The 25919-nt window shown below is 51.4% G+C and overlaps 12 protein-coding genes across 12 annotated transcripts; 5 read left to right on the top strand and 7 right to left on the bottom strand.

Annotated features, from left to right (window-relative positions):
• Positions 1 to 3139: 3139 nt before the first annotated feature.
• ALTATR162_LOCUS6321 (uncharacterized protein) lies at positions 3140 to 4177 on the top strand (the record flags this gene model as incomplete). Its single annotated transcript, XM_043313942.1, has 2 exons — positions 3140 to 3257; positions 3312 to 4177. 2 exons carry the CDS (start codon positions 3140 to 3142, stop codon positions 4175 to 4177), a joined length of 984 nt encoding a protein of 327 aa, XP_043169877.1.
• A 298-nt stretch (positions 4178 to 4475) lies between these two features.
• On the bottom strand, positions 4476 to 5771 carry ALTATR162_LOCUS6320 (uncharacterized protein; the record flags this gene model as incomplete). Its single annotated transcript, XM_043313941.1, has 4 exons — positions 4476 to 5131; positions 5188 to 5321; positions 5390 to 5531; positions 5582 to 5771. The coding sequence occupies 4 exons, from the start codon at positions 5769 to 5771 to the stop codon at positions 4476 to 4478; spliced, it is 1122 nt and encodes a 373-aa protein (XP_043169876.1).
• Positions 5772 to 6795: 1024 nt separating this feature from the next.
• ALTATR162_LOCUS6319 (uncharacterized protein) lies at positions 6796 to 8615 on the bottom strand (the record flags this gene model as incomplete). The annotated part of the gene is made up of 3 exons (XM_043313940.1): positions 6796 to 7194; positions 7250 to 8523; positions 8573 to 8615. 3 exons carry the CDS (start codon positions 8613 to 8615, stop codon positions 6796 to 6798), a joined length of 1716 nt encoding a protein of 571 aa, XP_043169875.1.
• A 461-nt stretch (positions 8616 to 9076) lies between these two features.
• ALTATR162_LOCUS6318 (uncharacterized protein) lies at positions 9077 to 10923 on the top strand (the record flags this gene model as incomplete). Its single annotated transcript, XM_043313939.1, has 4 exons — positions 9077 to 9199; positions 9259 to 9706; positions 9756 to 10239; positions 10290 to 10923. 4 exons carry the CDS (start codon positions 9077 to 9079, stop codon positions 10921 to 10923), a joined length of 1689 nt encoding a protein of 562 aa, XP_043169874.1.
• Positions 10924 to 12400: 1477 nt separating this feature from the next.
• Positions 12401 to 13979, bottom strand: ALTATR162_LOCUS6317 (uncharacterized protein; the record flags this gene model as incomplete). The annotated part of the gene is made up of 4 exons (XM_043313938.1): positions 12401 to 12956; positions 13259 to 13754; positions 13801 to 13876; positions 13929 to 13979. The coding sequence occupies 4 exons, from the start codon at positions 13977 to 13979 to the stop codon at positions 12401 to 12403; spliced, it is 1179 nt and encodes a 392-aa protein (XP_043169873.1).
• A 219-nt stretch (positions 13980 to 14198) lies between these two features.
• On the top strand, positions 14199 to 15017 carry ALTATR162_LOCUS6316 (uncharacterized protein; the record flags this gene model as incomplete). The annotated part of the gene is made up of 3 exons (XM_043313937.1): positions 14199 to 14327; positions 14478 to 14813; positions 14865 to 15017. The coding sequence occupies 3 exons, from the start codon at positions 14199 to 14201 to the stop codon at positions 15015 to 15017; spliced, it is 618 nt and encodes a 205-aa protein (XP_043169872.1).
• A 466-nt stretch (positions 15018 to 15483) lies between these two features.
• On the bottom strand, positions 15484 to 16585 carry ALTATR162_LOCUS6315 (uncharacterized protein; the record flags this gene model as incomplete). Its single annotated transcript, XM_043313936.1, has 2 exons — positions 15484 to 16017; positions 16073 to 16585. The coding sequence occupies 2 exons, from the start codon at positions 16583 to 16585 to the stop codon at positions 15484 to 15486; spliced, it is 1047 nt and encodes a 348-aa protein (XP_043169871.1).
• Positions 16586 to 17121: 536 nt separating this feature from the next.
• On the bottom strand, positions 17122 to 17445 carry ALTATR162_LOCUS6314 (uncharacterized protein; the record flags this gene model as incomplete). Its single annotated transcript, XM_043313935.1, has 1 exon — positions 17122 to 17445. The coding sequence occupies one exon, from the start codon at positions 17443 to 17445 to the stop codon at positions 17122 to 17124; it is 324 nt and encodes a 107-aa protein (XP_043169870.1).
• Positions 17446 to 19903: 2458 nt separating this feature from the next.
• Positions 19904 to 21011, top strand: ALTATR162_LOCUS6313 (uncharacterized protein; the record flags this gene model as incomplete). Its single annotated transcript, XM_043313934.1, has 3 exons — positions 19904 to 20058; positions 20113 to 20736; positions 20789 to 21011. 3 exons carry the CDS (start codon positions 19904 to 19906, stop codon positions 21009 to 21011), a joined length of 1002 nt encoding a protein of 333 aa, XP_043169869.1.
• A 379-nt stretch (positions 21012 to 21390) lies between these two features.
• On the bottom strand, positions 21391 to 22429 carry ALTATR162_LOCUS6312 (uncharacterized protein; the record flags this gene model as incomplete). Its single annotated transcript, XM_043313933.1, has 4 exons — positions 21391 to 21434; positions 21495 to 22029; positions 22092 to 22250; positions 22364 to 22429. The coding sequence occupies 4 exons, from the start codon at positions 22427 to 22429 to the stop codon at positions 21391 to 21393; spliced, it is 804 nt and encodes a 267-aa protein (XP_043169868.1).
• A 456-nt stretch (positions 22430 to 22885) lies between these two features.
• Positions 22886 to 25004, bottom strand: ALTATR162_LOCUS6311 (uncharacterized protein; the record flags this gene model as incomplete). Its single annotated transcript, XM_043313932.1, has 3 exons — positions 22886 to 23243; positions 23294 to 24509; positions 24563 to 25004. The coding sequence occupies 3 exons, from the start codon at positions 25002 to 25004 to the stop codon at positions 22886 to 22888; spliced, it is 2016 nt and encodes a 671-aa protein (XP_043169867.1).
• Positions 25005 to 25288: 284 nt separating this feature from the next.
• Positions 25289 to 25916, top strand: ALTATR162_LOCUS6310 (uncharacterized protein; the record flags this gene model as incomplete). The annotated part of the gene is made up of 3 exons (XM_043313931.1): positions 25289 to 25607; positions 25661 to 25761; positions 25812 to 25916. The coding sequence occupies 3 exons, from the start codon at positions 25289 to 25291 to the stop codon at positions 25914 to 25916; spliced, it is 525 nt and encodes a 174-aa protein (XP_043169866.1).
• Positions 25917 to 25919: the final 3 nt, after the last annotated feature.

Raw genomic sequence — 25919 nt, 5'->3', positions numbered from 1 at the left:
GTAATGACCGCAAGCAACGAGTCGTCTCTGCACAACCGCGCCGCAGATGCACATGAACCAACCCATGGACAGGGCCGCTGCTTGGTTACTTGGACCCGTGCCCACGTGGTAAATAACATTGCATCCTTCTGTAGGGCACTACGTTGTGCCGTAGCCTGTTCAGGAAACCCACCCCCGGGGCTAGCGCAATCCATCCGCGCCGCAGATGTGCAGACAGTCCCACAGCCATATCATCAGAAACAATATCTCCTAGAAATCAATCGTCTTGAGGTGCCTGTCTCGGTCTTACAAAGTCGCTGAGACCTCGTCATTGTACAATCAGATACTCTTATCCCAAACTTGAAGACGAATGAAATGCTGGGCACATCGCTGGCTGAGGAGAATGATTCTGGGTTCAAGCCAGTATAATCTCGTCACATTCATGGATCCGAGTTCGCCTTATAGATATCTACCGGAAAAAATGTGATCAAAAGGGATGCACCGAGATTTGGTGACGCATAGCAACCACTCCATTGGTACCATGTAACGATGAGGCGCAGTTAAATCTAGAAAGCCGATGGGTCGACTCGGGGTTTATAAACATGCGTATTTTACCTTAGCTGTCAGACTTTAGATCTCAAGTTACAAAGTATCCTAGATTAACGAGGATGAGTGTGACATCAGTTTACGTGGCGGTGCCACCGTCCGGTCAGATCAGACATGCAGTTGACCCACCGAATCTTCACAGAGAGCTTGCTGCTGTTGGAATCTCGACAACCACACTTGCTCTGGTAGCGGTAATCTTACAGCTCTTCACACGAGCGCATGTGACAAAAATGGGTATGGGGATTCTATTACTCTCGCAAAGCTGAACGATTTCTAGATATGAAATCCGGCTTGGGCTACCATATGTGGGAAGTCAGGACCAGAAAGCTGTATGTTTCCTTTTCAGAAGGTACGTGTAGCACTACAAGCGTATCGTTGCGCGACTGAGAAATCACACAGTGGACGCTAGTTGATACAATCCTATATGCCACCAGCCTCGCCTTCTCAAAGCTCTCTATCTTACTTTTCTACCTACGTTTGTCACCACAGAAATGGTTCCGCACGTTGGTCTGGATTCTCATCGCCTGTGTCGTAACCTACGCAACAGTTTACGACCTTGTCAGCATCTTCGGCTGTAGACCGATAGCGGCTACATGGGATCTCACACTCTTGCCCGGCGCTACATGTATGGATCCATCGACAAAATACATGGCGCTCTCAGTACTCAATATCATCATCGACGTGTTTACCTTGGTGCTTCCGATCCCCATTATTGCAAGACTACGGATGCCGCGGAGACAAAAGATCACTGTGTGTGGCATATTCGCGACCGGAGGGTTGTGAGTTACAGCATTTGTTGTCCAGAAAAACTCTGCTGACTATGTGTGCAGCGTCTGTGTAGTAGCAATTCGTCGAACGACACTCTTGAAACCGCTCATGATCTCAACAGACTATACATGGGACGCGGTCGAACAGTTTCAGTGGTGTTTTGCTGAAGTCAATGCTGGAATAGTCTGCGCCTGCGCTCCCGCCCTCAAGCCTTTCTTTGCACGCTACATCCCTGGTCTTCTATATTACCACTTTCGCAGTAACAACCGAGAAAATGATGGATCGAAGGACCATGAGCCAAGGCTACCTCCGTCAAATAGCCGGGAGCAAGCCAAGGAGGCATCTGAACTGCAACTGCGGGACGACATATCTGAGGAGACAGCAATGACGAAGCATAGTGGAGTTGATGACGAGACACAGCTCTGGCAAGGGACTGCAAACAAGGAAACTGAAAAGATATTGTTCACTACCTGTTCCGTTGGACGCGCCTGTTGATGGAGTGGCAGCTTCAACAACCTGACGTTCGGTAAGCTAGGAGACAATATCAATAGTTGCGACTTCTCGTCCGGCCTCGGTTGTAGTAGCACAGTATACGCATTGAGTTTGAAACCATCTGCTCATTGGCTCGCTCAAGTCTGCCGATTAACGCTTTCGAAGCTGTTATTGTATGCGCCAATGTGGCGCGGCCATCGACCATAGCTAAAGCGCTGCGCCGTAGGCCCCAACCTCGATCATCGAACAATGGCGATCCGTCTACAGGAACAGCGTCAAATAAAGTGATACAATCTGTTCCCATAAAACTTCCTGTCTTATACGATGGCGTGGCGAACGTTGACAGCCAGCAGCAAGGACGAGCGGCATGAAGCACAGTGGATAGCAGGTGGATCTCCAAGGAGACTACGTAGCTAATCTCCGCGGCTTCGGATACGCTAATGCATAGCCATCACATCCAGGCTACTTCGTTCACCATTGCCGTGCTTGAGTTCCGTATCGACATACCCCGTATGAGATAACTAGAATCATTGTCTTACCGTCCCTTGTCAAGTGCAACCTTCACAACGACTTTTTCATCTAGCAATGCTCTTTGGCTGAGCAAATTGTAGGGAGTCTCGATCTCGATCTTGATCTCGATCCGAAGGCGAGGCTCTGTGAATATCTCATCGGCTAGCTAGCCGTCTGTTTCGCCGGGATCGCATCCAACCACGTTGTGAACTTACCCTTTATAATAAAGAAGGCCGCAGCAGCTGTAAGCCAACAACAGCCCAGTAGCTAGGGTTCTGTACCCAAAGAAGAGTTTTGCGTCCGAAAGCTTGCTGATGTGATTTCTAGCAAATCTTGTAGTGCTCGAGAGCTGAATTTGGAAGAAAAGATATACTGTAATGGGGGCGGGAGAAGTGTTTTAGTGGCGTAGTGGAAGATACACAAGAGCGTCTGGGCCACGGCAGTAGAGGTATGCGATACATACAAGGTTCGCTGTGGCTACAACACGAGAACCTTGGCCTGAAGTAGACACTGGACATGTCACGGGGAGTGTCGGACGCTCTTGCTCAGCCTTGAGGGTTACAAGACGTTGATCTTGCTCTGGTGTGTGCGCAGCTACGTACTTACGATGCGTCCACGGGTGAGATCACGCTCTTTGAAACCCGTTTTGCGCTACGCTTAAAACAGTCAAGTGGACGATTAGCGCGTCACAATCCGGATCATCCCCACCTCTAGGGCGCACTAACAACGCTCCCGTCGGCAATTTAATACCACACAAGACGAACCTTGCAAGACCCCGGCAAATATGACGGATCCCGAAGAGTTGCTGGACCTCTACGATATCGCGGTTTTACTCAACTATGAACGGAACATTACGGAACCTCGGTTTCGACACACTAAATTAAGAGAAGTCGCCTATCCGGGTACGCTGTAGAACAGAAAGAAAGGTTGATTCATGCCTAACCAAACATTCCTAGGTACGCAACCACAAACAATCGCACTCAAAAGTCCGGTAAACCAAGGCTGGAATGATAACGCGTGTACCTGGATTGTACTAGATCAACAACAAGCGAATAATCCGAATGGTCCAGATTTACCGACAGAGTTCTTACAGCAGGACAAAGTCATAGACAGCCCGCTCTCGAACGAGCAATTGGAGACTCTATTTCACCAAGCTCGCAATCATGATGGCTCCTATCAGGCCATCAGTCTTCTCCAAATGTTCTTTGCTCTCTTTGGGAAGGACACAAAGTTGAGGGTGAGACATGCACCTTATGGTAAGGAGCCAGGTTCGTCTTATACGACAACGATTAGTAGGCGTGTCATCATCGAAGAGTCCTTCCGCAACCCGAAATTCACCACCGCCATCTGCGTACTCCCGGAGGGTTCAATGCACGCCACTGGTCACGAGCCACATCTCAGACACGCGGTCGTAGGATTCTCCCCACCCGACAGCGACACCGTTCAGTCCTTTCTCGATCTCTCTTCCATGCAGTTTGGCGATATAGGACGCGGACCCGGGCCAAAAGGAAAGCAATTATTTGCTCTGGATACTCCTGAAGAGTTTGCGATGCGTTTTAGTAAATTGGCGACGGGTGCAGACCCAAGTAAAAGCCAACGCATTCTGGCGACAAGCGGTACACCTGTAGATGACTGGCTCGGAGAAGTGGCATTGAGAGCGAAGAAGAGGTGGGATAACCGAGCGAAAGAGAAGTGGTGCGGTCATTGCGGAGCCCCAAGCGCGAAGTCCAAGTGTGCTGGATGTGGTGATGCGTACTATTGCGGGAGAGACCATCAGAAGATGGCTTGGGGCTTTCACAAGGGTTATTGCTCAAAGCCATGATGGATTCATCGGATGGCATGACCATCAGCACGTCAAGATATCGCAACCAGCCGCACTATGCAAAAAGACTCGCCCGCTGTATACTTCCTGCTGGAACATCCGTTATGGCCCTCTTTCGAGATGTACAACAGAGGGTATAATTAATAAAGACTAGAAGTATGTCGTACTTGATAGGCACACTGATCTCTCGCCCACCATGTGACATGCAGTATGATCCTGTTCAAGAAAGGACAGAGACATTGACCGCTCTCTGAGAGCGTGAGCATATTAATTACGATCCACCACAGTATCTTCGTACTCACGTCCTCCCAGCCGGTAGCTCATTAACGTTGGCCGGAACCGCCGGCAGCATGGACGGTGTATATTGCTGTACAGGACTCACTGGTCCACTAGTATCTGCATAGTAAGGATTTGCCTGCACTGGATTCGTCGCAGCTGGTGTCTTCTCGGGCATTGCATAGCCGCCCTGCTGCTGCGCAGCATACGCAGACTGAGCATTAGGATCATAGAACTGCGGCGCCTGTTGTGCGTTGGGATCATAGTGACCGTAGTGTTGTTGGTGTTGAGGAGGTGGGGAAGGCATCTGTTGGACCTGCTGCTGAGGAACGGGCTTTTGCTCATGGTAGTATTGGACACCTGCTGGTGGGGCTTGGGGTGCGGTGGGTGGTAGTTGCGTGTTATTGTTAGTGGTGGTGGTGTTCTGCTGCTTCTTCTTGCGACGGAGGAGGAAGAAGACGCCTAGGACGACAGCGGCTAGGAGAGCGACGCCACCGACCACTCCACCAGCGATGGCGCCAACTGGAGTTGATTTCTTGGTTTCCTTAGCTTCTGCCAAAGGTGGGAGAGCTTCCGGTATATCTGAGGATCCTGGGGAAGCGGAACGGGAGACCGGAGTGAATGATGAAAATAGGGGAGTATTCGTTGATCGGCCCGTATTTGGGGAGGTTGAGGAGTCTTTGAAATATATTGTTAGCAGACGCGTGGTTGGGAATATGAAAAGATTTGCATACCATCATCAGGTGTGACCATCAAGATCAATCCACCCGTCTCTGTCTTAGCATCACACCAGTAGTTAGTCAATGGTGCAGGGTCATTGATGTCCGTTGCCAATTCCCAGTAGGAACACGTGCTGCTTGCGCCTCCACTGTTATACCATGTCAACATCCAGTATGGAAACAATCGGAAGATCGAACATGAGGTGGTGCAACGTACCAGAAGATGCTTGTGGTTGGGAAAACAGCATAGTCATTTTCACAAGAGAAGAATTCGCAAAGTGACTCTGGTGCACAAATTTTGTAAAGGCTACCGCTCGTTGCGATCACATGGCCCTCGTTATTTGCGGTGATAGTTTCATCTGATCAGTCTTAGTATCCGCGAGAGTTCGATTTGGGTGATCACTCTTACATAGTGTAGTACTGCCATACATGCCCGTAGATATGTACCCGATGGTAGTGATATCCCTGATAGCTAGTGGAGCAGCTGTAGCAGCGGGCGCAGGCGTGACAGCAGGCGTCGGCGCCCGTATCATAGCAGCGTTCACATATTCCGAAGAAAAGAGAACGACCAGCAGCGGACTAAGCTTGGTATATGCCATGGCGCCCAGGACTCGGATATTTACAAGAATGAGAATGAGAATAGTCCTGCCGCGAAAGAGCAGACTCTCCAAGCTAAGTACCAATATTGGGTTGCGAGCAATGCGAAAGGTGCTGCGCCATAAGCCGTGCAGTGACCCGCTGGGGCTTGCATGCCGCGGTTAAGATACGAGAAAAGGGTATTGGCAGGCTGATCACCTGAGATCTGTGTCAATTGAGGCTTGAGCGAAGAGTACAAACGAACTTGCTTCTCAAACAGAAGAGATCGTTGGGATAGCTGGACGATATTTCTTGTTATTATTGCCGTTCCCTCAGTACTGAAAACTCAAATGTTCCTCACCTAAGCATACCATCCGTCTGGACGCTAGATGCAACGGTGACCGCTGCAGGGACGACGGGTGTATAACGAGCATGGGGTAGCGAGGTGGATGTTTGTTTCTTCTTCAGCTCGCTTGTGCAGCCTCTTGATAGGTCACAACGTAAGCCACGCGGACCCAATACAGCCGTGCGCTTCCCCATCTAGGTGACCACCAGGCACGTCGGATCTTTTGATCGCAAGATAGTCTCACCGGTAAGGCATGTGCTGGCGGCGCGGCAGATTCGCATGTAGATCCCTGTTGTGGTATTGGAGTGCCGAAGCGGGACACAAACTTGGAGCGCAAGATTTTGAGAAGACTCCTCGTTCTTTGAACTAACAGCTGTTGAATATGAACCATCGTCCGATTGTAAAGTCAAAGGGCTGTTTGGTGTGGTTTGAGGTCCGCAAGGCTGAGTTGCCTACACAGCCTTGAGAACAGGTGCTGGGTTCGGTCCGAAAGGTCCTACATATTAACTGCATTCAGCATTTGGCCCCCAAACTTATCATGAGTCAGTGCCTCGGCAAGCAGGTTTCTGGTCAAAGTCCTCAGTGTGTTGTTCAAAACTGAGTGGGGACGGAGGATTAGCATCTTGCACGTGGGCTTTGAGCCTTCATTACGCTTTCGTTATCTTTTCAGTCGGTTCTATCTCTTCTCGACGCTAGGACATCTAATGTCCATGGCCGTCGTCACCACCTCCGCCTTGCTCCTCTGGATCCAGCTTGATCAGGGTATCGATCCGCATAATGGCCACACACGCTTCCACTGCTGACTTCAACTGCTTGACCTTGCTCATGCTGGGTTCCAGCACACCGGCTTTTAGGCAGTCGTGTACCTTACCGTTCATCAGGTCCAGACCATAGTTCTTGTAGTTCTTGGACTTGGCCAGCTGCTTCGCATCTTGCGACGAGGGGTCTGAAGGGTTCACTGTTCGCTGTGAAAGAGCGTGCCGTGATCGGAGGTTAGCGACAAGCTCAGTAGCGTCCTTGGCGGCGTTGATGGCAAGAGTCTTGGGGATAGCAAGAAGAGACTGGGCAAAGGCAGCTATCGCCAGCTGTTCCCGAGAGCCCTGGATGAATATGTTTAGTGATACTGTTCGACACACAAAGATTGAAGTGACTTACCACCGACGTTGCCCACTCTTCCAGGTAGATGTGCAACGCTGTCTCAACAGCACCTCCGCCAGGGACGATGCGTCCGCTCTCCAGAGTTCGCTTTACGGCTGATAATGAATCGTGTACTGATCGCTCCATCTCGTCCAAGGCGTAGTCGTTGGCACCTCGCAGGATGATGGATGCGGACGAGAAGGCCTTGGTGCCCTTGACCAGAATGCACTCGTCGTCGGAGATGCGCTCTTGCGAAACCTCCTCAGCATGACCAAGATTTGCCGCCTCGAACTTCTCATCACCATTCAGATCGGAAAGTGTGCTAACTAGCGTCGCTCCGGTGGCCTTCGCTATCCTTCGTAGATCCTCCTTCTTGCACCTTCGCACAGCCATAGCACCCTTCTCGATGAAGTGCTTCAAGCAAAGGTCGTCGATACCCTTTGTGGTCATGATAACGTTGGCACCGGCTTTCAAGATCATCTCAATGCGCTCAGTGACAATGCCAGCCTCGCGCTCTCGGATCTTCTCTAGCTGCTCCGGATCGTCGATAGTGATGTGAACACCTAGCTTCATTCGCTCCTTCTGCAGGTTGATGTCCAAGCAAGCAATCTTGGCGTCGGTGATGCGCGTCTTCATGGCTTGCGAGGCGACTGTGCAGTTGAGAGCGTATCCCTTGACCAGTATCGACTGGGTAGCGCTCTGGCCGTGTGCCTTGAGGATGTTGACAGCCTTTACGGGGTATTTGATCTCGGCCTTGTTGTTTGTCATCTTGACAGCCGTCATAGCGTCTACGACCATGTTGGCGAAGAAGTCGGAGTCGGAACCGATGATCTTGCTGGACATGGACGTCTTCGCGATGTTGACTAGCGAGTCCCGACCGAGCGCATCGACCTTGGTGCTGATGTTCTCGTTCATGTACTTGACCGCCTCCCTCAACGCCAGCCTGTAGCCTGTGATGATGGTGGTGGGGTGGATCTTGTTCTTCATGAGCTCGTTTGCTCTCCGCAGCAGCTCGGCTGCTATTATGACTACTGAAGTCGTGCCATCTCCGACTTCCTTGTCTTGTTGTTGTGCGAGGTCGACGAGGATTTTGCCTGCGGGGTGCTCGATATCAAGCAAACTGAGGATGGTAGCGCCGTCGTTGGTCACGGTAACGTCACCGATGTCGTCGACCATCATCTTGTCAAGACCCGAGGGCCCAAAGGACGACTTGACTACATTCGAGATTGCCTGGGTCGCAAGGACGTTTTGGTCGCGAATGTCCTGTCCGCTGATTTTCTGACCGCCGAGGACTGCACGTGTTAGCTTTTTGCGGCGTTCCTTTTGGCGTTTCCAGCTTACACAGAGTTCCTCCGCTACGCGACTGTTCGAAGATTCCTGCCATTGTGTCGGGTTATAGCTATTCTGCTTCGTTGTTGCTGCCTCTACGCGGTCCAGAAAATCTCCAGCAACGCCCGCCCGCGCGGCGAATCGTAGCTCCGTTGGTCAGTCGCGCTAGTCTGGACCCCTGCGCCGATGACTCGGCCCCCTCCACACATTTGGTGGTCGACTCACACGAGACTGCAACGAGCCGACTCTGTCTTAGCTTTGGGTGAGTCCGCTGTATTTCCATAACCTATACCTCAGGTTCCAGACTTCTTCCTCAACTTTCTACAACTCAATTGCGCGTAAGCAACCCCAAGTCGCGTGTTGATACCCCGCCTGCCCCGCCAACTCCTCACATATACAAAGGGTTTCTGGCACAACATCTATACCTATCGCGATCCCGATAGCATTTTCCATATTAGCTGTCGATGCTACTATACCCCCAACGGCGCTAACATTGCTATCCTAGAATAATTCAACATGGCCGAAGCCACTGCTGCCGACGGGCAGATGAAGGATCTTTCCATCTCCCAGACCAAGAAGAGCAAGAAGGATGGCAACCCTCAGAAAGCCGCGAAGAAGCCCCAACAGCAAAAGAAGAAGGTCAGTTCGGGACTTCAGATGTACTTCCCAAATCGGACGCGATATTGACTATGTGACAGATCGAGGGCTCAGCGCTCATTGGTATCGATGTCGCAAAGGAGACTGACCTAGGAGACTGGTACCAGCAAGTCATTACCAAGGGACAGATGATCTCATACTACGACGTCGCTGGATGCTACATCCTCGAGCCCTCCTCATACGCCATCTGGGAGAACATCAAGTCATGGTTCGATGGCCAGATCAAGACACTCAAAGTCCGAAACGCCTATTTCCCCATCTTCATCAGCGCAGATAACTTGGAGCGAGAGAAGGAGCATGTTGAAGGTTTCGCTGCCGAGGTCGCGTGGGTGACCAAGGGTGGAAAGTCTGACCTTGAGAAGCCCGTTGCTGTGCGCCCTACCTCAGAGACCGCCATGTACCCCTACTTCGCGCGCAAGATCCAGTCGCATCGCGATCTGCCCCTGAAGCTGAACCAGTGGAACAACGTTGTTCGGTGGGAGTTTAAGCGTGAGTACCCAATGGACCTTTGCGTCGCCTACGTCTAACCCATGTTTAGACCCCATGCCCTTCATCCGATCGCGCGAGTTCTTATGGCAAGAAGGCCACACCGCACATCTTACCCAGAAAGAGGCGAGCGATGAGGTACTACAAATTCTGGACTGGTACTCTGATGTTTACCAGGAACTGCTTGCCGTTCCCGTAGTGAAGGGAACAAAGACCGTCAACGAGAAGTTCCCCGGAGCTGACTACACCACAACCGTCGAGGGGTTCATTCCCGCTACTGGACGTGGTATTCAAGCTGCAACATCACACGCCCTTGGCCAACATTTCTCAAAGATGTTCAACATCACAGTCGAGGACCCTACGGCAAAAGAAGCCGGCAAGTCGGAACACGTCCACGTATGGCAGAACTCATGGGGTCTGACTACCCGCTCGATCGGTGTCATGATTCTGACTCACGGAGACAACCGAGGTCTAGTCATTCCTCCTAGGGTGGCTGAGATCCAAGTTGTTGTCATTCCTGTGGGAGTTACCGCCAAGTATGTTTATCACTGATGACTGATAAATGCCACCATGCTAACGAGATCAGGATGTCTGCCGAGGCCAAGGAAGATCTTTACAGCAAGGTCAGGAAGATATCTGACGACCTTACTGAGGCTGGTGTTCGCGTCGAGACCGACTACCGTGAGGGCTACTCTCCCGGCTGGAAGTTCAACGACTGGGAATTGAAGGGTATTCCTCTGCGTATCGAGTTCGGTCCCAAGGATGCTGAGAAGGGCGTTGTTACCACTTCCCGCCGCGACATCGATGACAAGGATGCCGCACGTGGCACCATCGACGTTGACAGCCTTGCGCAAGAAGTTCCCAAGCTACTCGAGCAGATCCAGAAAGACATGTTCAACAAGGCTGACAAGGCATACCGAGACCACCGTATCCAGCTTACCAACTGGGACGACTTCGTCCCCACCCTCAACGGCAAGAACGTCGTTCTGGTTCCCCACTGCGAGGGCGACAAGTGTGAAGACGAGGTCAAGGCGAAGAGCGCGCGCTCAGCGCTCGGCGATGGCGTTGCCGAAGATAAGCAGGCTCCAGCCATGGGTGCAAAGAGTTTGTGCATTCCCTTCGACCAGCCTGAGGGCATCGAGCCTGGCAAGACCAAGTGCATCAACCCCGACTGCCAGACTCCTGCCAAGCAATGGATCTTGTTCGGACGAAGCTACTAGTGCTTCACCATTTGGCCGGGTTTACGTTTTTGTTTGAGCATTTGGTGGCATGGAGTTTGATGGCACGGTGTTCACGGCATGGAGGAGGGGTTGTCGTCACACTGGTCATTTACGATTTTGCAATGTTGATACAGCCTTTAGCATAGAACTAGAAGTTCTGATTCGCCAAGCTAATCTCGTCTTCCTGTGTGTACTATGTGGGTGTTAGATGGGCAAACACGTGGGCCAGCAAACGGGTAAAGGTGATGTGAACAAGATAAGCCAGCGCTTACACACCGATTATGAATGACAGAACCGCTACCCGTTTTTAACCACATTGTATTGCGTGACACTGTTACAACTCACCTCTACACTGTCACTCTGCCGCTCATCTACTCTGATATTCCAGCTCTCAATCCTAAACACCCTATCAGTTCATCCACCAAGAATCCAAACTCCCTCAGAGAACCTCACCGTTGACTAAAAATGTGTCATAAACTTCTTCAAGTCTACGCTTGTAACCACAACAAAATCATTTGTACCACGCCATGCCCCTACGCCATCGCTACAGGACGCAAGATTCCCGACGACAATCACGGAAACATGTCCGAGTTGTCGCGCTCAAGCTCCGTTATATCCTCCATAACGCCCTCGACGACTGCTTCCCCACCGAGAGCTGCGGTACTGAGCAGCCAAGTACAAGGACTGCAGCAGGGTGATGGCGCACCAGCATTCCGCTTCGTAGCGCCTACTATAGGACAAGAAGGTCCCCCAGCGTCCAGGTCTCCAACATCTCCATCTTCCAATGCACCTTCACCCAGCTTTTCCACCACCAGTACCCTCGTTGATGTGCCCATCTCATCCTCACCTTCGACATTCTTTACTCCCGCGAATCAGGAGATCGACACTACGTGAGCATCTTCCTCTTCCCTCTTATCCTTGCCCCCCCTTTTCTTTCCAAGGCTCAATTACTAACATTTACACAGCACCGTGGAGCCAAATTTCTGCGCCTACCACTTTCCCCACTATCTTACCCACTCGCGAGTACCTTGTGTAGGATGCTACTCGCAACCACAGTGGAAGAACCGACAGGACTCTTAGATGAATGCATATCGGGAACAACATCCAGGAGTCACGGAGGATATTGAGAACTTGAGCGGGGTGAGTGTCGTCAAAGAACGATTTGGTAGGTAATCGATTTCTCCATTGAACTCAAGGAGAAAGAGAAGAGCAGATAGTAAGATGTAAACCTTGTGAAGGTCTGATAGCGGTTTGCTAATTACCCGAACCTGATGTAGATTTTCATAAGTGGACAGGAAGCGGCCTTCTAGGAGAAAAAAAAACGGGAAAACTTGGATAGTGGACAGAAATGGATGAATTGCCCTACCTGTGCCATGCAATACTCATTTTATTGGTCGTCATCTATGTATGCATAAGTCGTATATCGGTCGTCATTCAATGCCGGACTGTATCCAAGCCTCCACAACCACTTGGTCATCTAGCTAGTGTCCATTTCGTCATCACCCTTCTTCTCCTTCTCGACAGTCTTCTTGACACCCTCCAAGAATGCCTTGACCGCGTCCGGGCCACCAAGTGGCATTCCTCCACCTCTAATGTAGCCTCCGTTCTCAACATCAATCTTCAGTGCCTGGCTGACGGTCGGCAGGGCACCGGTCTTCAGCGCTTCTGTCAAACTACCCAAAGCCGCCCTTAACTGGGGTGCTCGTAGAACCCGATTTAGTACCTCGATCTTCTCATCTCGGCCCAGCGTCTGGATAGCCATCTGTGCGGTCTCGGAGTTCGGGTCGATTTCGTCGATATCTTCTACTTCGGCTTCTAGGAGGAAAGGAGTTGTCGGTAGCTGTGCACACAGGGCGTCGATGAGTTCGTCGGACGCATTCTGAACGGTCGGGAGGGTATGTGAAGGCCAGAGGAGGTCGAGGAGGGTAGTGAAGGGTTCTGAGCCTCGTTGTTGTGAGCTGCCGCCTGCGTTGCCGCCCTTGAGCGAGTTCATAAAGTCTTGGACAATGGCAGAGACGTCACCCGAGCCGGCTCTGTCGACACGTTAGCGGTATGTTCTAGAAGCAAAAACAAAGTAAAAACGCGAAACGAGCGTCGCGGCGTGGCCAGTGGAAAACGGAGCATGATGCTTATTTTCTATTGTTGTACATGAGCAGCCAGTACCAATTGCCATATGTTTGGATGGTCTTATGCTTCTCCCAAAACGCCGTACCGTAACAGGATATCTTTAGAGTTTTGTAAAGAGTGGTTGATAGTCTTCCACAGCAGCTCGATTCTTTCCGGAAAGGTAGACCGCGCCACGACGCCGGATGCGATACAAATAGACGGAACCTACGCTCGACCACCATCGGCGCCTCCTTCTCGGGACTCTTCGCCTTCATCTCGGATGTCACCGCCCGTGGCACCAGCCCCTGCGCCTCCGGTGCTACCGTGGCGGTTTCGGCTGGATGGCTCTACGTCTTCCATTGACTCGTCCTCATCATTGCCAGATGAGTTTGAGATACCTGCGAGTTCAGCCTGCACATCAATCTCTTCGCCCGTCAGCAGTAAATCAATTACTTGTCCGATCTTGAGATCACGCTCGCTGAACCAGCTCGCACCCCGCGGGTGCTGCGACTTTGATTGTAACCAGAAGAGATGGCGTTGTGAGCTCGAGCTGAACTTGAGGACGAAGATGCGACCGTCGGTGGGTGACTTGATGTTCTCGGAGTCGTCGACGGAGTCTTTGCCGGTGTAGGGTTGGAAAGAGCCATCACCGGGGATCATGATTAGGTCGAGATCGGACTGGTCGAGTGGGCGGTCGCGTGGTCGCCAGCAGAAGTGCACAAATTCTAGGAATGTAAGCTGATGAACAGAGTGTTTTGGTCGCGAACAAACCATCTTCTCCTTGGTACAGATAAACATAGCCAGGTGTCGGTACTGGCTTGACTGTCTGTTGGTTGCCTTCTCCGCGCTGTATTTGTTGTTAGTCTACGGCTCGATACCAAAGAGGCAGCATCGCTCACAGTCAGCTCGCACTGGCCGGCCTTGAAGGTGATGAGCGGTTGGACAGACATGTTTGTGGTGTGTGTTTGGTGTTGGGGCAATGATGTTCAGCCGCCATCCCGCAAGCATGGCCGCAAGCTGCAAGCTCCATGCGGGTTACGTAACCGACGGAACAACTCGCGGCCCGGTCGCGCGTATCGATTGGACAGCTTGGCACACATTCGAATTCACGAAAATACGATTCCATCGCCAACACCACCGACCAGCACTAACGACCACAGCGAAACGAAATGGCGGCCAAACAAGAGGACACGAAGCCCACCACCCAGAAGTTCTCCAAGGGGGAGAGGTCGATACCGCACCACTCGCAGAAGGCCAGCAAGTACTACCCTGCTGAGGACGTTGCTGTCCCCAAGAAGGTACGTTCGCGATAGAAGATGGTTTGCATGGAAGAGAAGGACTGCAGGGGTATTGGATGCCTTCACTGCGACACCATGCGGCGGATGTGTCTGGGTGTGCAAGGATGAGAATCAAGACGTCAATTGGAGCTCCGCTAACTGCGACTCAAGGCCCGCAAGTCTGTCCGCCCTGCGAAGGTTCGCGAGTCCCTCCAGCCCGGTACCGTCGTCATCCTCCTTGCTGGTCGCTTCCGCGGCAAGCGCGTCGTTGTCCTCAAGCACCTCTCCCAGGGTGTCCTCCTTGTTACCGGTCCCTTCAAAGTCAACGGTGTTCCCCTTCGACGAGTAAACGCCCGATATGTCATTGCCACCTCCACCAAGGTCGACCTGAAGGGCGTAGACGAGAAGGTCATTGAGAAGGCTAGCCAGGACGGTTACTTCACCAAGGACAAGGCCGCCCACAAGCCTGGTGAGGATGCGTTCTTCAAGCAGGGCGAGAAGCCCGAGGTACGTACCCATGACTGAGCCGGAACGCGACAGCACTGACAAATTCGACAGAAGAAGGAGACCTCCAAGGACCGCGTCGAGGACCAGAAGGCCGTCGACAAGGCTCTTCTGGCCACCATTAAGAAGGAGGCTCACCTCGCCGACTACCTCGGTGCCAGCTTCAGCCTCCGTAGCTCAGACAGGCCTCACCAGATGGTCTTCTAAGCGACGGATAACGATCGGGCATTCGGCGTTCAGTGCATGGGATGAAAGATGACTTCGGCATACTGCAGCCGTACTAGCGAGGAACAAGAACCGCAGCGGCACGGCAGCCAATTTTTTTTCATGGAGGATACCGACAAGGCATTTACCATAAGACTTTATAACAAGCAAGCGAATCTGAGACGGTCCAAAAGTGAACATTTGGTCACCGCTTGCGTGATGTCATAGTTGGGCGTTCAATTGGCGCGGTATATACTGGGCGGTAATCGAGAGTACTGATGCATGAAATAGACATACAGACGTTACATTATTCGACCGATACTGCGCCGACTGCCACGCGAACTCCAAGCGACATGATGTGAGGGTATCAGAAGCGACAGCTAATCAAGGGTATTCTCCACCACCAAACCAATTGCGCCAACACGATTCAAGGTCATGCCTCGTTACAACCCATTGCTTGCCGATTGACCTACTTCTTCCCTCTCCCCTTCTTAGCCCTATCAAACTTCCCTGCCAGCCCGTTGGCCGTATCCCCCGCGCTGTTTATAGCTTTCCCCGCCTTGCCCTCCACATCATGCTTCTCCATCTCCGCCTTCAAGTCCTCAACAACGTCCTTGCCCAACGTCGTTCCGTGGCACCAGTCCAAGACACCTAGGCATCCATAGTTGCCCTCTCCCTCACTCATCATGTGCGCATCAGCACGTCGCGCCATACCTCGCAACATGATAGTTGAGGGTAGAACATTGTAGCCAGAGTACACAAATGTCTCCTCCAGACTGAAGATAGCGATCAGGATCAAATAGGTAAGGATATGCATCCGTAGAGCAATCGCTGGAAGGTAGAGGGGGAGAAAGCGGTGCAAGAGGTGGCAGATGGGATGGTCGTAATTTGCAGCGAAGGAGTATGGGATCTTGACGCTGTGATGCCAGCCTTGATGCAAGTCCGAGAGTGCTCCGCCGTTCGGTGAGTGCAGCAAGTGTGTATGGACATAGTATTGCAGGATCTAAGGCATGTTCGTTAGCACGGTTTACTGGACGGATATGATCAGGGTAACTTACATTGCGTGATACAAGTCCAATGATGCCATGTTTAACCATCGTCCACGGGTTTGGCAGATGATTCAATCCCCATTTACTGCCTTTGATGAGTAAGAGACTCCTCATTTGTAGTATGTCGGTAATCAGGAACTCGATGCCCGCTTGCAATGCAACAGTGAGCAGTACATTCGCACAGCTCCACGCTATAACCCTCCTCACTGCTCTTGCGCCACCCTTTTGGTTGCTTGGAATACCCCATTGTCCTTGCGATTTGAACTCAACTGCTAAACTCGGTACGCCGATATCAAATAGCAAGAAGATCAGGCTAGGAATGATGTACAGAGATAGTCGAAGGACCAGTGGTGCAACTAGCTCAAGCTGGAGAGGAGAGTAAGATGCAGCGATCGTTGTCCATGCAACAGAGAGGAAGATAAGATTTAAGCCTGTAGACCAGGAGGATAGCATAGGAATAGCTAAGAATGAGCCCAGTGGTAAGGCGATAGGCGCAAGGACGGAGGACAATAGTGCGCCCATGCTGACGACGTTGCTTAAGTGGAGATAATCGATGCTCTGGGGCCTTGGGAGTAGAAAGGTACGTGTATGCACATCGTCATGTGAGAGGCGGGGAAACTAACAGATTCAGCTCGCGATAGGTATTTGTGGTTTGCGCTTGATTGCGATGTAGCGATGACGTAGGGCCAGTCGGCGAACTTGGTTCACGCCGCCAGCCGCGTGGGAACGCGTGCGTAGCGGTTTGGGCGAAATAAGCGAGGGCGCCTTGCCTCTTACCACTCTAGATCATTGGAACCTTTCACATATCTCACCCGTTCCTTGTCAGAGAACACTAGCGACGACTTGCATATGAAAGCAATGTGTTCTTCAGAGCAAAGTTCATCGTGACAATACGTATATGTGATAAGATCGCTCACCCTCGTCCTCAGAACCTTGTACTTTTGTTCCAGCCTTCTGCAGCTTGTTACAGCGACTAAGAGCTTCCTCTCCACTATTACATATCTCTCGCCGTCTCAGTATCATCGCCTCGTCGAGCGACCTCCACGCTTGTATTCAACTTAATCCTGCAGTCCAGAGCTATCTCTAACCTCCTCATATCTGGTCTTGTAAGACTCAGCTTCTTCAAACCGTTTCATCCAGATTTGTGCCTCTTCTTGAGCTGTCCGCGCTGCTGTTTCGGCATCACGAGCGAGGCCTTCTGCGATCATCAACCGGATGTTGAGGTCAAAGACCTTCCTTCGCAGCTCATACTCGTCCCGCTCGCCTGTATCGTTCAATCTTTCGAATGCCAACATCTGGTCTCCGCCAGGACTAACTTGTTGCGGATCTCTTGGTCGTGCTTGGACTTGTTGTGGATGGTGTATGCTGGTATTGACGTACATCTCAAGTGGGGAGTGCAGGCTCTGGGGTGTCTCTCAGTCTTCAGTTGGCGGTGGACTGGGTGACGGGCTGCTGAGTACAGTATAGGATCTGTCTGGGAGTGGGTTGTTGGCAATCTGCTCGGAAAGGTAGGGAGTTCTCTGTTGATAACGGGCTAGACTCAAGCGCCAGTTGCTTGGCCCAGTTCATAGCTGACAAAAGACGTATACTCATAGATTTCTCCTTGTCCTGCAATTAGACTAACTTCTTGTGCATAGGTTGCACCGAATGACTTCGCACCGGGCGTTGATCCCTGCGATACTGCGTTTGCGACAGCTCGACAGGCATAGGGGAATCTGGCCACGTATCTATTGAACACGTCTAACCCGTCAACAACTCCTTTGCTCCAGCCTTTCGCAAGGAAGTAGTAGCGTAACATGGCATAGAAGCACGCAACTTCCGTCTCGCTTTGGGTTGGTAGGATGAAATTGAAGAGAAACTTGAAGTTTCACAATGAGACGTTCTCTTCCGCGAATTCGATGTGACGGATTTATGGCTCTCCCTTTCGGTTCTTTCCAATATGGCCGATTTGTATGCGGCTGCCTGTAAGCCACGCTATGATGTCTATTGGCTTCCCTGTTTTGGTGTAGGTGTTCCCGATGATGAGACTTCCAAATTGTTGTCATGACTGTAGCCCCAGACGATGTTGAACTGAGTCCTGAAGGCTTTGGCGTCAGGAAGAAGCTTGAATTCGGCAGGAAAGTCCTGCATTGCCCATATCTGGATGTCTCGGAAGGTAAGTCCGGTGGGCGCCATGGTGTGGATGCAGGTATCGTTACATCGACTCGGGCAAGAGGAGGTCGAGCTACTAAAGTTTCCGCCCAAAATGAGCTCATCTTCACCCTGAAGTGACGACCGATAATCCCAAAAGAGGCTAGCGGCCTCCGCACAGTGCGTCGGCCAAGCCGATCAAGGGAGGTGCGATGAAAGAGAAGGAGCGGATGACTTCGCTTCTCGAAGCAACAGATAACAGGAGATAAGATACTATGCTATAGAAGGAATCCTGGAGGCTGCGATAGATCTATCGAACATACAAAAGTTACAGCGCGTTCGCTATCTCACCTTGTAGGTTTTCTGCGATTCGAAAGTCACCAGGCTCTAGTCGTCGAACAAGTAGCTCGCCTCATTTACGATGTTGCAATGAAGTCTGCTTTACTTCGCAAATCTGTTCTTTGACTCTCCAATGGCCTTACTCCACTCCCGCATCTCCCAGATTCTCATCTTTGATTGACAGTGGGCTTATGGAAGTTCCAAATTCCAGGCAATGGCGCATATGCGATACTCTTGGGTTCATCGAGGTGGTAGTAATTGAATGGGATAATTAAAGTCGGAACTCTCGTGAAGTCCTCTGCAAAATTCTTTGTCGTATACTTGATCACGTCGCCAAGTATCTTCCCGGCGATAGATAAGGTTGGGGTTTTGGATTAGAGTTGATAATGTGTGAATAAAGAGAGGGAGATAGTAGTATCGCGGAGAGCAACGAAAGTCGATATTGGAAGTTCTAACGGCGTGGTGAAGGATGCGTCATGGCTCGCATCCAAAAATAAGCTTATTCTATCTCACTCGGAGCTTCCTCTGGATGTGCACATTTTGGTGGTGAGGATAAAAGGTGAAAGGACTGATTCTCCAGTGATCCTGGTGAAGAAGCACGTGGCCGACGTCTGCAGACGAAGCGGCACACGGGAAGACAGCACAAAGCCCAGAAATTGTGATACTATAGCACAGTCTTTGTGCAGAAGCGATGAGAAGTTCTTAATAGCACAATTGTAACAATGAGCATTGAGGACGTCGGTTTTCATCGGAGGTTCTGCAAAAGGGTTACAGGGGTGTGAAAACATGTGGTCTACGTATTTACAAGCTTGGTGGGGAAAAGGGAAAACCCACGAAGACTTTCAGGGTCATTCGCGAAGCCTCTCGTTGGCGATGCAGCTGCTGCTTACCACGCATTCCGATAAACGGCGGGCAATACCCACATGGCATACTTGCAGGGGCTTGGTATTGCCCTTGACTTGTACACAAACGCGCCCTGCCAAGATAGCATAATGCTGGCACGCCCTAGGAAGTACATCTTAGTGACGGCCGATGCAGCATCAATCGATTGTAAGCCACGCGAGAGCAATTGCGACTGCCGTGTTTGATGGAAGGAAGTCGCGAATGGAGATGATAATGACGTGTGCGGGGAGCGGGGCTGTCATTCGCTGAACACTCGGAATTAATGCCGTGTCCGCGGATATTTATCATCAACGAGCATGCTTCTATTTAGGTAGCCTACTTCAGCTGAGTAAACCCTTCACTTGTCTCTCGTGATCCATGACTTTGGCTACACATCTTCTCCGCTCTGCAGATTTACTTTCCAGATCGACAACACGACTTTCAGCCATCAACTCACAGATTGCTCCGAGAGCACCCAGCATCAGAGCCATGTCATCTCTTCCAAAGACTATGAAAGCCGTCTTCATTGAGAAAACTGGTGGCACGGAAGTCTTGCAGTACAAGACTGACGTACCTGTTCCTGAGCCGAAAGAGGGCGAGGTGCTTGTCAAGAACGAGTTTATTGGCATTAACTACATCGACACGTGAGTACTACGTGACCATGAATTTTAAGAGAAAGTGCTGATGGAAATTCACAGCTACTTCCGCTCAGGCGTCTACAAGCCTCCGCAATTCCCTTATATTCTTGGCCGCGAAGGCGCTGGAACCATTGCCTCCGTCGGACCCAATGCACCTTCTGATCTCAAAGCCGGCACGCGCGTAGCTTACATGGGTCAATCAGCATATGCGGAATATACTGCTGCACCCGCGAACTACACCATCCCTCTCCCTGACTCAATCTCTACCAAGACAGCCGCTGCTTCGCTTCTCCAGGCACTAACCGCTGTAACCTTGATCCGCGATGCGTATGAAGTCAAGAAGGACGACTGGATCCTCGTCACCGCTGCAGCTGGTGGTGTCGGCTTGTGGCTATGTCAGCTGTTGAAGGCGGTTGGCGCGAGGGTCATTGCTACAGCCAGCACAGAGGAGAAGAGAAATCTGGCAAAGCAAAATGGCGCAGAGGTGCTACTAGAATATCACGAGGAAAACCGGGATGTCTTTGTCAAGAAGGTGCTGGAAATTACCGGAGGCGAGGGCGTACACGCAGTTTTCGACTCAGTTGGCAAGTCCACCTTCGACAGCTCGTTAGCTGTGGTGAGGAGAAAGGGCACAATGTGTTCGTTTGGTAACGCGTCAGGACCGGTTGAGGGTTTCGCTCTTGCGTAAGTTTTCCCGATTTCATCCGTGTCAATTTGTGGCTGACACACTATCCAGTCGTTTGTCAGCAAAGAACGTCAAGCTCATCCGCCCTACACTGTTCAACTACATCGCTACCCGCGAAGAGCTTCAGACGGCGGCAAAGGAGTTGTGGAACTTCATCGAAAAGGACGGACTAAATGTCAAGATTCATGATGTGTACCCATTGAGCGAGATTGTAAGGGCAACGAAGGATATCGAGGGCAGGAAGACAACTGGAAAACTGGTGTTGACACCATGATTAGAGAACAATCGCGGCTAAGCTACATCAGACGCATGGAAGAAGACATGATATCAGCACCCCCAGAGACCTAACACCTTTTTTCCCCCGTCAGAAGTTAAAGCTGGAATCTTCCGCTCAAACACAATTGACGCCCTCGCCATGCACTCTATTGAAGCCAATGCTAAACTTCGTGAAATGTACCTGAAGAAAGCTCACCAAGCTTCTCGCAAAGATGAGAAAAGTTCAATCCGTGATAGCGACCATCTCCTCAAGCTCTACCCGCTGTGACTGAGCCATTCTAGAGTCCCTGCTCATAAGCTAGTTAGCGATGTCCTTGGCGTGGCAAGTACATTGGGCGCAATCGTTGATACAGTCCATCTCAACTGGCGTACGCAGTTCAGATAAAGCCATGGCAGAATTCAAGGGAATCAGATGGCTCCGCTAATAGATCCTCAGTACGTTGGTTGAGATGCTGAAATGTCAAAGGGTAGGGCAACTTACGGTCATGAACGGCGTAGCTATCGTGGTCGATTTCTCCAGCCTCTTCCGTACAAGTGAGATCTTCCTGGGCGTCGAAGAAAGAGTCCTCACCGTCCTCGTTGGTGTCCTCCTTCTTGACAATGCCTTTCAGCTTAAGCTTAGGGGTAACCTTGATGTTGTTCTTTCCGACCTTCGTACGCTTGGGCTTGGGCTCCAGGAGCTCTTCCTGGTCGTCCTCGTTCTCCGGGTCGGGCTTGAACTTGGCTTCGTCCTCGGTGGGAGCGACCTTCTTCTTTGGTGACGCACGCTTGCGCTTGGTAGACGGCGTGATCTGGGTGTCGTCAACGTCGCTGCCGGACGAAGTGGCAGACGTGCGAGACTTCTTGAAAGTAGACTTCGGGGTAGTCTTGGCCTTAGCTGGAGAGTTGTCAACAGGCGAAATGGTACCTGGTGCTGTGTCATTCTCTTCAAAGACCTTCTTCATCCGTGAATAGCGCTTCGATGCGGCTCCTGAGGTGGTGTTGGCCTCGGCTGCGATCTCATTCCAGTTCGGTGGCTACGAAACTATTAGCAATCCTAGCACTCCGAAGAATGCAGCTGAGATAATTCGGTACTCACTTGAGTTCGCGTGTGGTGCTTGGCACAAAGCCATAGAAACTGATACGTGGTACCTCCGGGAACCTCGTTCTTCTCCATAGCCTGCTTGAGGCGCGACCATCGCTTTGTGACAGCGCCTTTCTTGAGGTCTAGTGCGGCGGAGACGGCGTTCCAATCGATCTTTCGTGAGTTAGCATATGGAGTAGTATATGATACAAAAGACTAGATCAGTTGAATAGCGATAAAAGCCTTCGTTCATATTTTTTTTTCCAAGAGGAAACGGTGGGGCTTACCACAGGGGTTCCATCGTTGGTCAGCACCAAGTAGAGATAGTTGATGTTTTCCGCTTCAGATGGCATCTTGAATGTTGTTTTTGAAAGTTTTCTGGATGCGAATGCTTCCTGGCTGATGCTAATGGCGTAGGTCGAAGTATCGTTGTTGCAGTCCCTAGCTTGATTGTTGGCTGTAGGACTGAGAGAAACAAAAGACAGACAAATCAGATATAAACCCTCATTCCCTTGGTGAAGGCGGGCTCTCACAAGGCAGCGACAACAAGCGACACACTAACATGATTAGCGCCCTTTTCTGCAGAGTCAAGTGGATTCGCCGTGAGGAGGAGTCTGGAGAAGTCTAGGTGAGAGTGAGAAACAGCTACAGATGGGGCAGGAGTGGTGGGCCTTGACTATGAGAGGTGTAAGCTGCTGCCACAAAGGACGCTAGTACCATATCAACAATACACTGCGTTGTGCACCAATTGCTAGCAATGAAGATTCCTGGGGCGCATCATTCGATTGTGGACCGCACTCTCAACATGCCTATGCGGACACACCCAATCCTACAGGACCTTGTGCATCTTCACCATCCTGTCCCCCGATCCCGTTCCCGACCAACTCGGTGAAATCCAGTCCGACCTCCCTCAGCATCTCTGCGTGTTCGTGTGCCAATCTCAAGCACTCGTTCCACACATTGCCGCCTTCATCCACGCTACTCAGCTGCCTCTTCAATAGTATGTTGAATTGATCAATGTGCTCTTTCGCCCACTTGACGCACGCAGACATGAGCTGTTGTGGGAAACACTTTTGATACATGTCGACGGTGTTTTTGATGATGGTGAAATAGATGTAGGAAGTCTGGAAAATGTAGTCGGGGAGGTTGCCTTCGAATATACATTGCCTAGAAAGAGTCAGTGAATAACGTCGATCATGATAAAAATGGAAACATACCGTGTGCGAGTCTTGATAAGGTTACCGCGAGCTTCCAGATAAGCTTCTCGTGCGCGATCTTCGAAACCTAGTTGGACGACCCAGCTGACATGTTGCCTAACAGACGTGAACCAGTTGTTGTGCTCTACCATGTGCTTGACCAACACGTTGGCTAGCTTTGCAGCACGTTCGTTGACTTTATATGTGACGATCGTCTTGGCCATCTCGTTGCTTTTGATATTCTTCGCAAGCGCTTTGAGGCGATCGACTTTCAGGACAGCTTCTTGGAAGTGTTGAAGCGCAATCTCAATGTCTAGATCGTCCAGTTGACTTTCTACCCACCGGATATTGCGCTGTTGCCCATCCATATCGATAAATGTACTGACTTGTTCGTTGTTGATGCCGTCAGAGAGGTTATCCAACAGCTCCGTTCTGTTCATGAAAGCAGGGTCGCGTGAAAGGAGGTGGTTGTAGGAGTCTTGCGTTCGGTCTTTCTCTTGCACATCCGCTTCTTGGCTCTTGCGCAAGTCGTCTTTAGTTTTCCGGAAGGTAGCAACGAAAGCAGACTTGTCGCCGCTATCCTCTTTCTTGGTGTCGTACGTGAAAGACTCAGAGCCAGCACGTATGATGATGCGTTCTTCTGGTGTCCGGATCACCTGGGTATCTTGCAACGGAAAACATCGTTGAGCTGTAAATTCCATATTCGCTCTGTTGCCATCACGTTGACCAGGAACATCATTGCGCGCCTTCTTCTCCGATGCGATAAGGAGATGATCATTCAGTAGCAGTAGTCTCACTCTTCGTCTCGCCTTGAGAGTCGCAGAGTCCAGTTCAAACCATCTCGTCGATTTCCACACAATGTATCGTCCGGGAATAGGTGGTAGATACTTCTGCGAACCCTCAACATCTCTGTAAAGCTGCTGTAGCTGACCTGCACGTAATTGATTCAGGTCTCCGATTGAACTTCTGTTGGCTCTTCGGGAGCTTGCAGCGTCATTTGCGCCCGTCGCTGAAGCCGTCTGTTCCAATGTAGTCGTCAGGTCAGCCATCAACTGACGAAGTGTTCGCATTTCGCCTTTGAGTTTCTCGGCCTCTTTACTGATTTTGATGAATTGTGTGCGGTTCTGGTATACGTTGTGCTGCAGGTCGAGGGATGTACGGTGCTTCGTCTTGCGCAGTTCGTCCTGGTAGCGGTTGATGTCCGCTTCAGAGGCGTCTGCGAGGATGGTCGATACATCTATGCGAGTCAGTATCCAGTCACTGACTTCACCGCCACATAATAGTTCTCACATCGCTCTACTTCGAGGTTGGGGTCTCTCAATGCCCGCGGGTCAACCTGCAATGCCCGCCCATTGGAGCTTCCAGGCGGCCGTCCCTCTCTCGTCTGACTCTTCTCTCGGTACTGAGCCGGCATCTTTGGCATCTGCGGCATAGGCTCCCCATTGCCAAAGTCGCCGGGCAGCGTCGTAATCTTCTGGGAGTACCTCCTCTTGACCAGGTCCGCCGTCTTATCGGGTCGCTGCGGTCGTGATTGAGGAACATCTTGTCTGGTCCTCGAGCGGCTGGATTCGTTTGAAGGGCGTCCAGAGCTGGGGAGTGAAGCAGCAGCGACGCCCGCGGGCATAGGCGCACTTATCTGTCGCGGCGCGCTGATGGTGGGCGGCGGCGCGTTCTTCTTGCTCTTGTCCCCCCGCTTCTTGCGGAGAGAGATACCCTTTTGCTTTTCCGACATCTTGCCTGCAAGACACACGGAATGCTGTGGTAAAAGAGCGAGGGAGTGTGGTTGCTGACGGTCGTGCAATGGTGACAGGTAGCGGGACGCATCACCCATGCATGTAGCCGCGGTCTCGAGTGTGAGCTTGGGCCCACTTTGTTGAATCGTGCCTTCCCTGAACTTGTCGAAAAAGTTAAACACCACACCACATCACCACCATCTCCTTCCGCCATTTCCGAGGGGTATATCTGTTCTGTCCTCGCCTGATTGCGCTTTTCACACCCGCAACTTGCACCACCACCATGTCCAACTCGTCATTAAAACCGTCGACCATTGCGGTCATTAGCGCCGGCACCATCGTAACAGGCCTTCTCGCATATGCCGCCTACTTCGACTACAAGCGACGAAACGACCCCGGCTTCCGCAAGCAGCTTAAGAAGGAGTCGAAGCGAACAGAGCGGGCGGCCAAGGAGGAGGCCGAGGCACAGGGCGCCGAGCAGAAGAAGGCTATCCGGGAGGCGGTAGAGCGGGCAAACGAGGAAGGCTTCCCCAAGGACCCAGAGGAGGTGGAGGCGTACTTTATGCAGGAGGTTGCACAGGGAGAGGGAATGGTACAGAAGGGTATGGCATAAGTTTGACCGTCTTGGTAGGCCGTGGTGCTAATTCTATGGCAGGTGCGGATAACGTGGAGGCAGCGCTATGCTTCTACCGCGCATTGAAGGTCTACCCCAACCCGCGGGAATTGATCAACATCTACGACAAGACCGTGCCCAAGGTAAGTTGCTGCTTGCTATCGTATACCAAGCATTCGCTAACACCCGGCAGCCTGTTCTCGACATCCTCGCCGAGATGATCGCAGTAGACACGTCAATCCCCGTTGGCGGCAGCAAGACGCCGTCTGAGGCTGGTTCGGCAGGCGACCTCGAGTAAAAC

The sequence above is a fragment of the Alternaria atra genome, assembly GCF_907166805.1.
Source record: "Alternaria atra isolate CS162 genome assembly, contig: 25, whole genome shotgun sequence".
Lineage (NCBI taxonomy): Eukaryota > Fungi > Ascomycota > Dothideomycetes > Pleosporales > Pleosporaceae > Alternaria > Alternaria atra.
The sequence above is the reverse complement of the archived record's forward strand: the minus strand, read 5'-3'. Positions and strand labels throughout refer to the sequence as shown.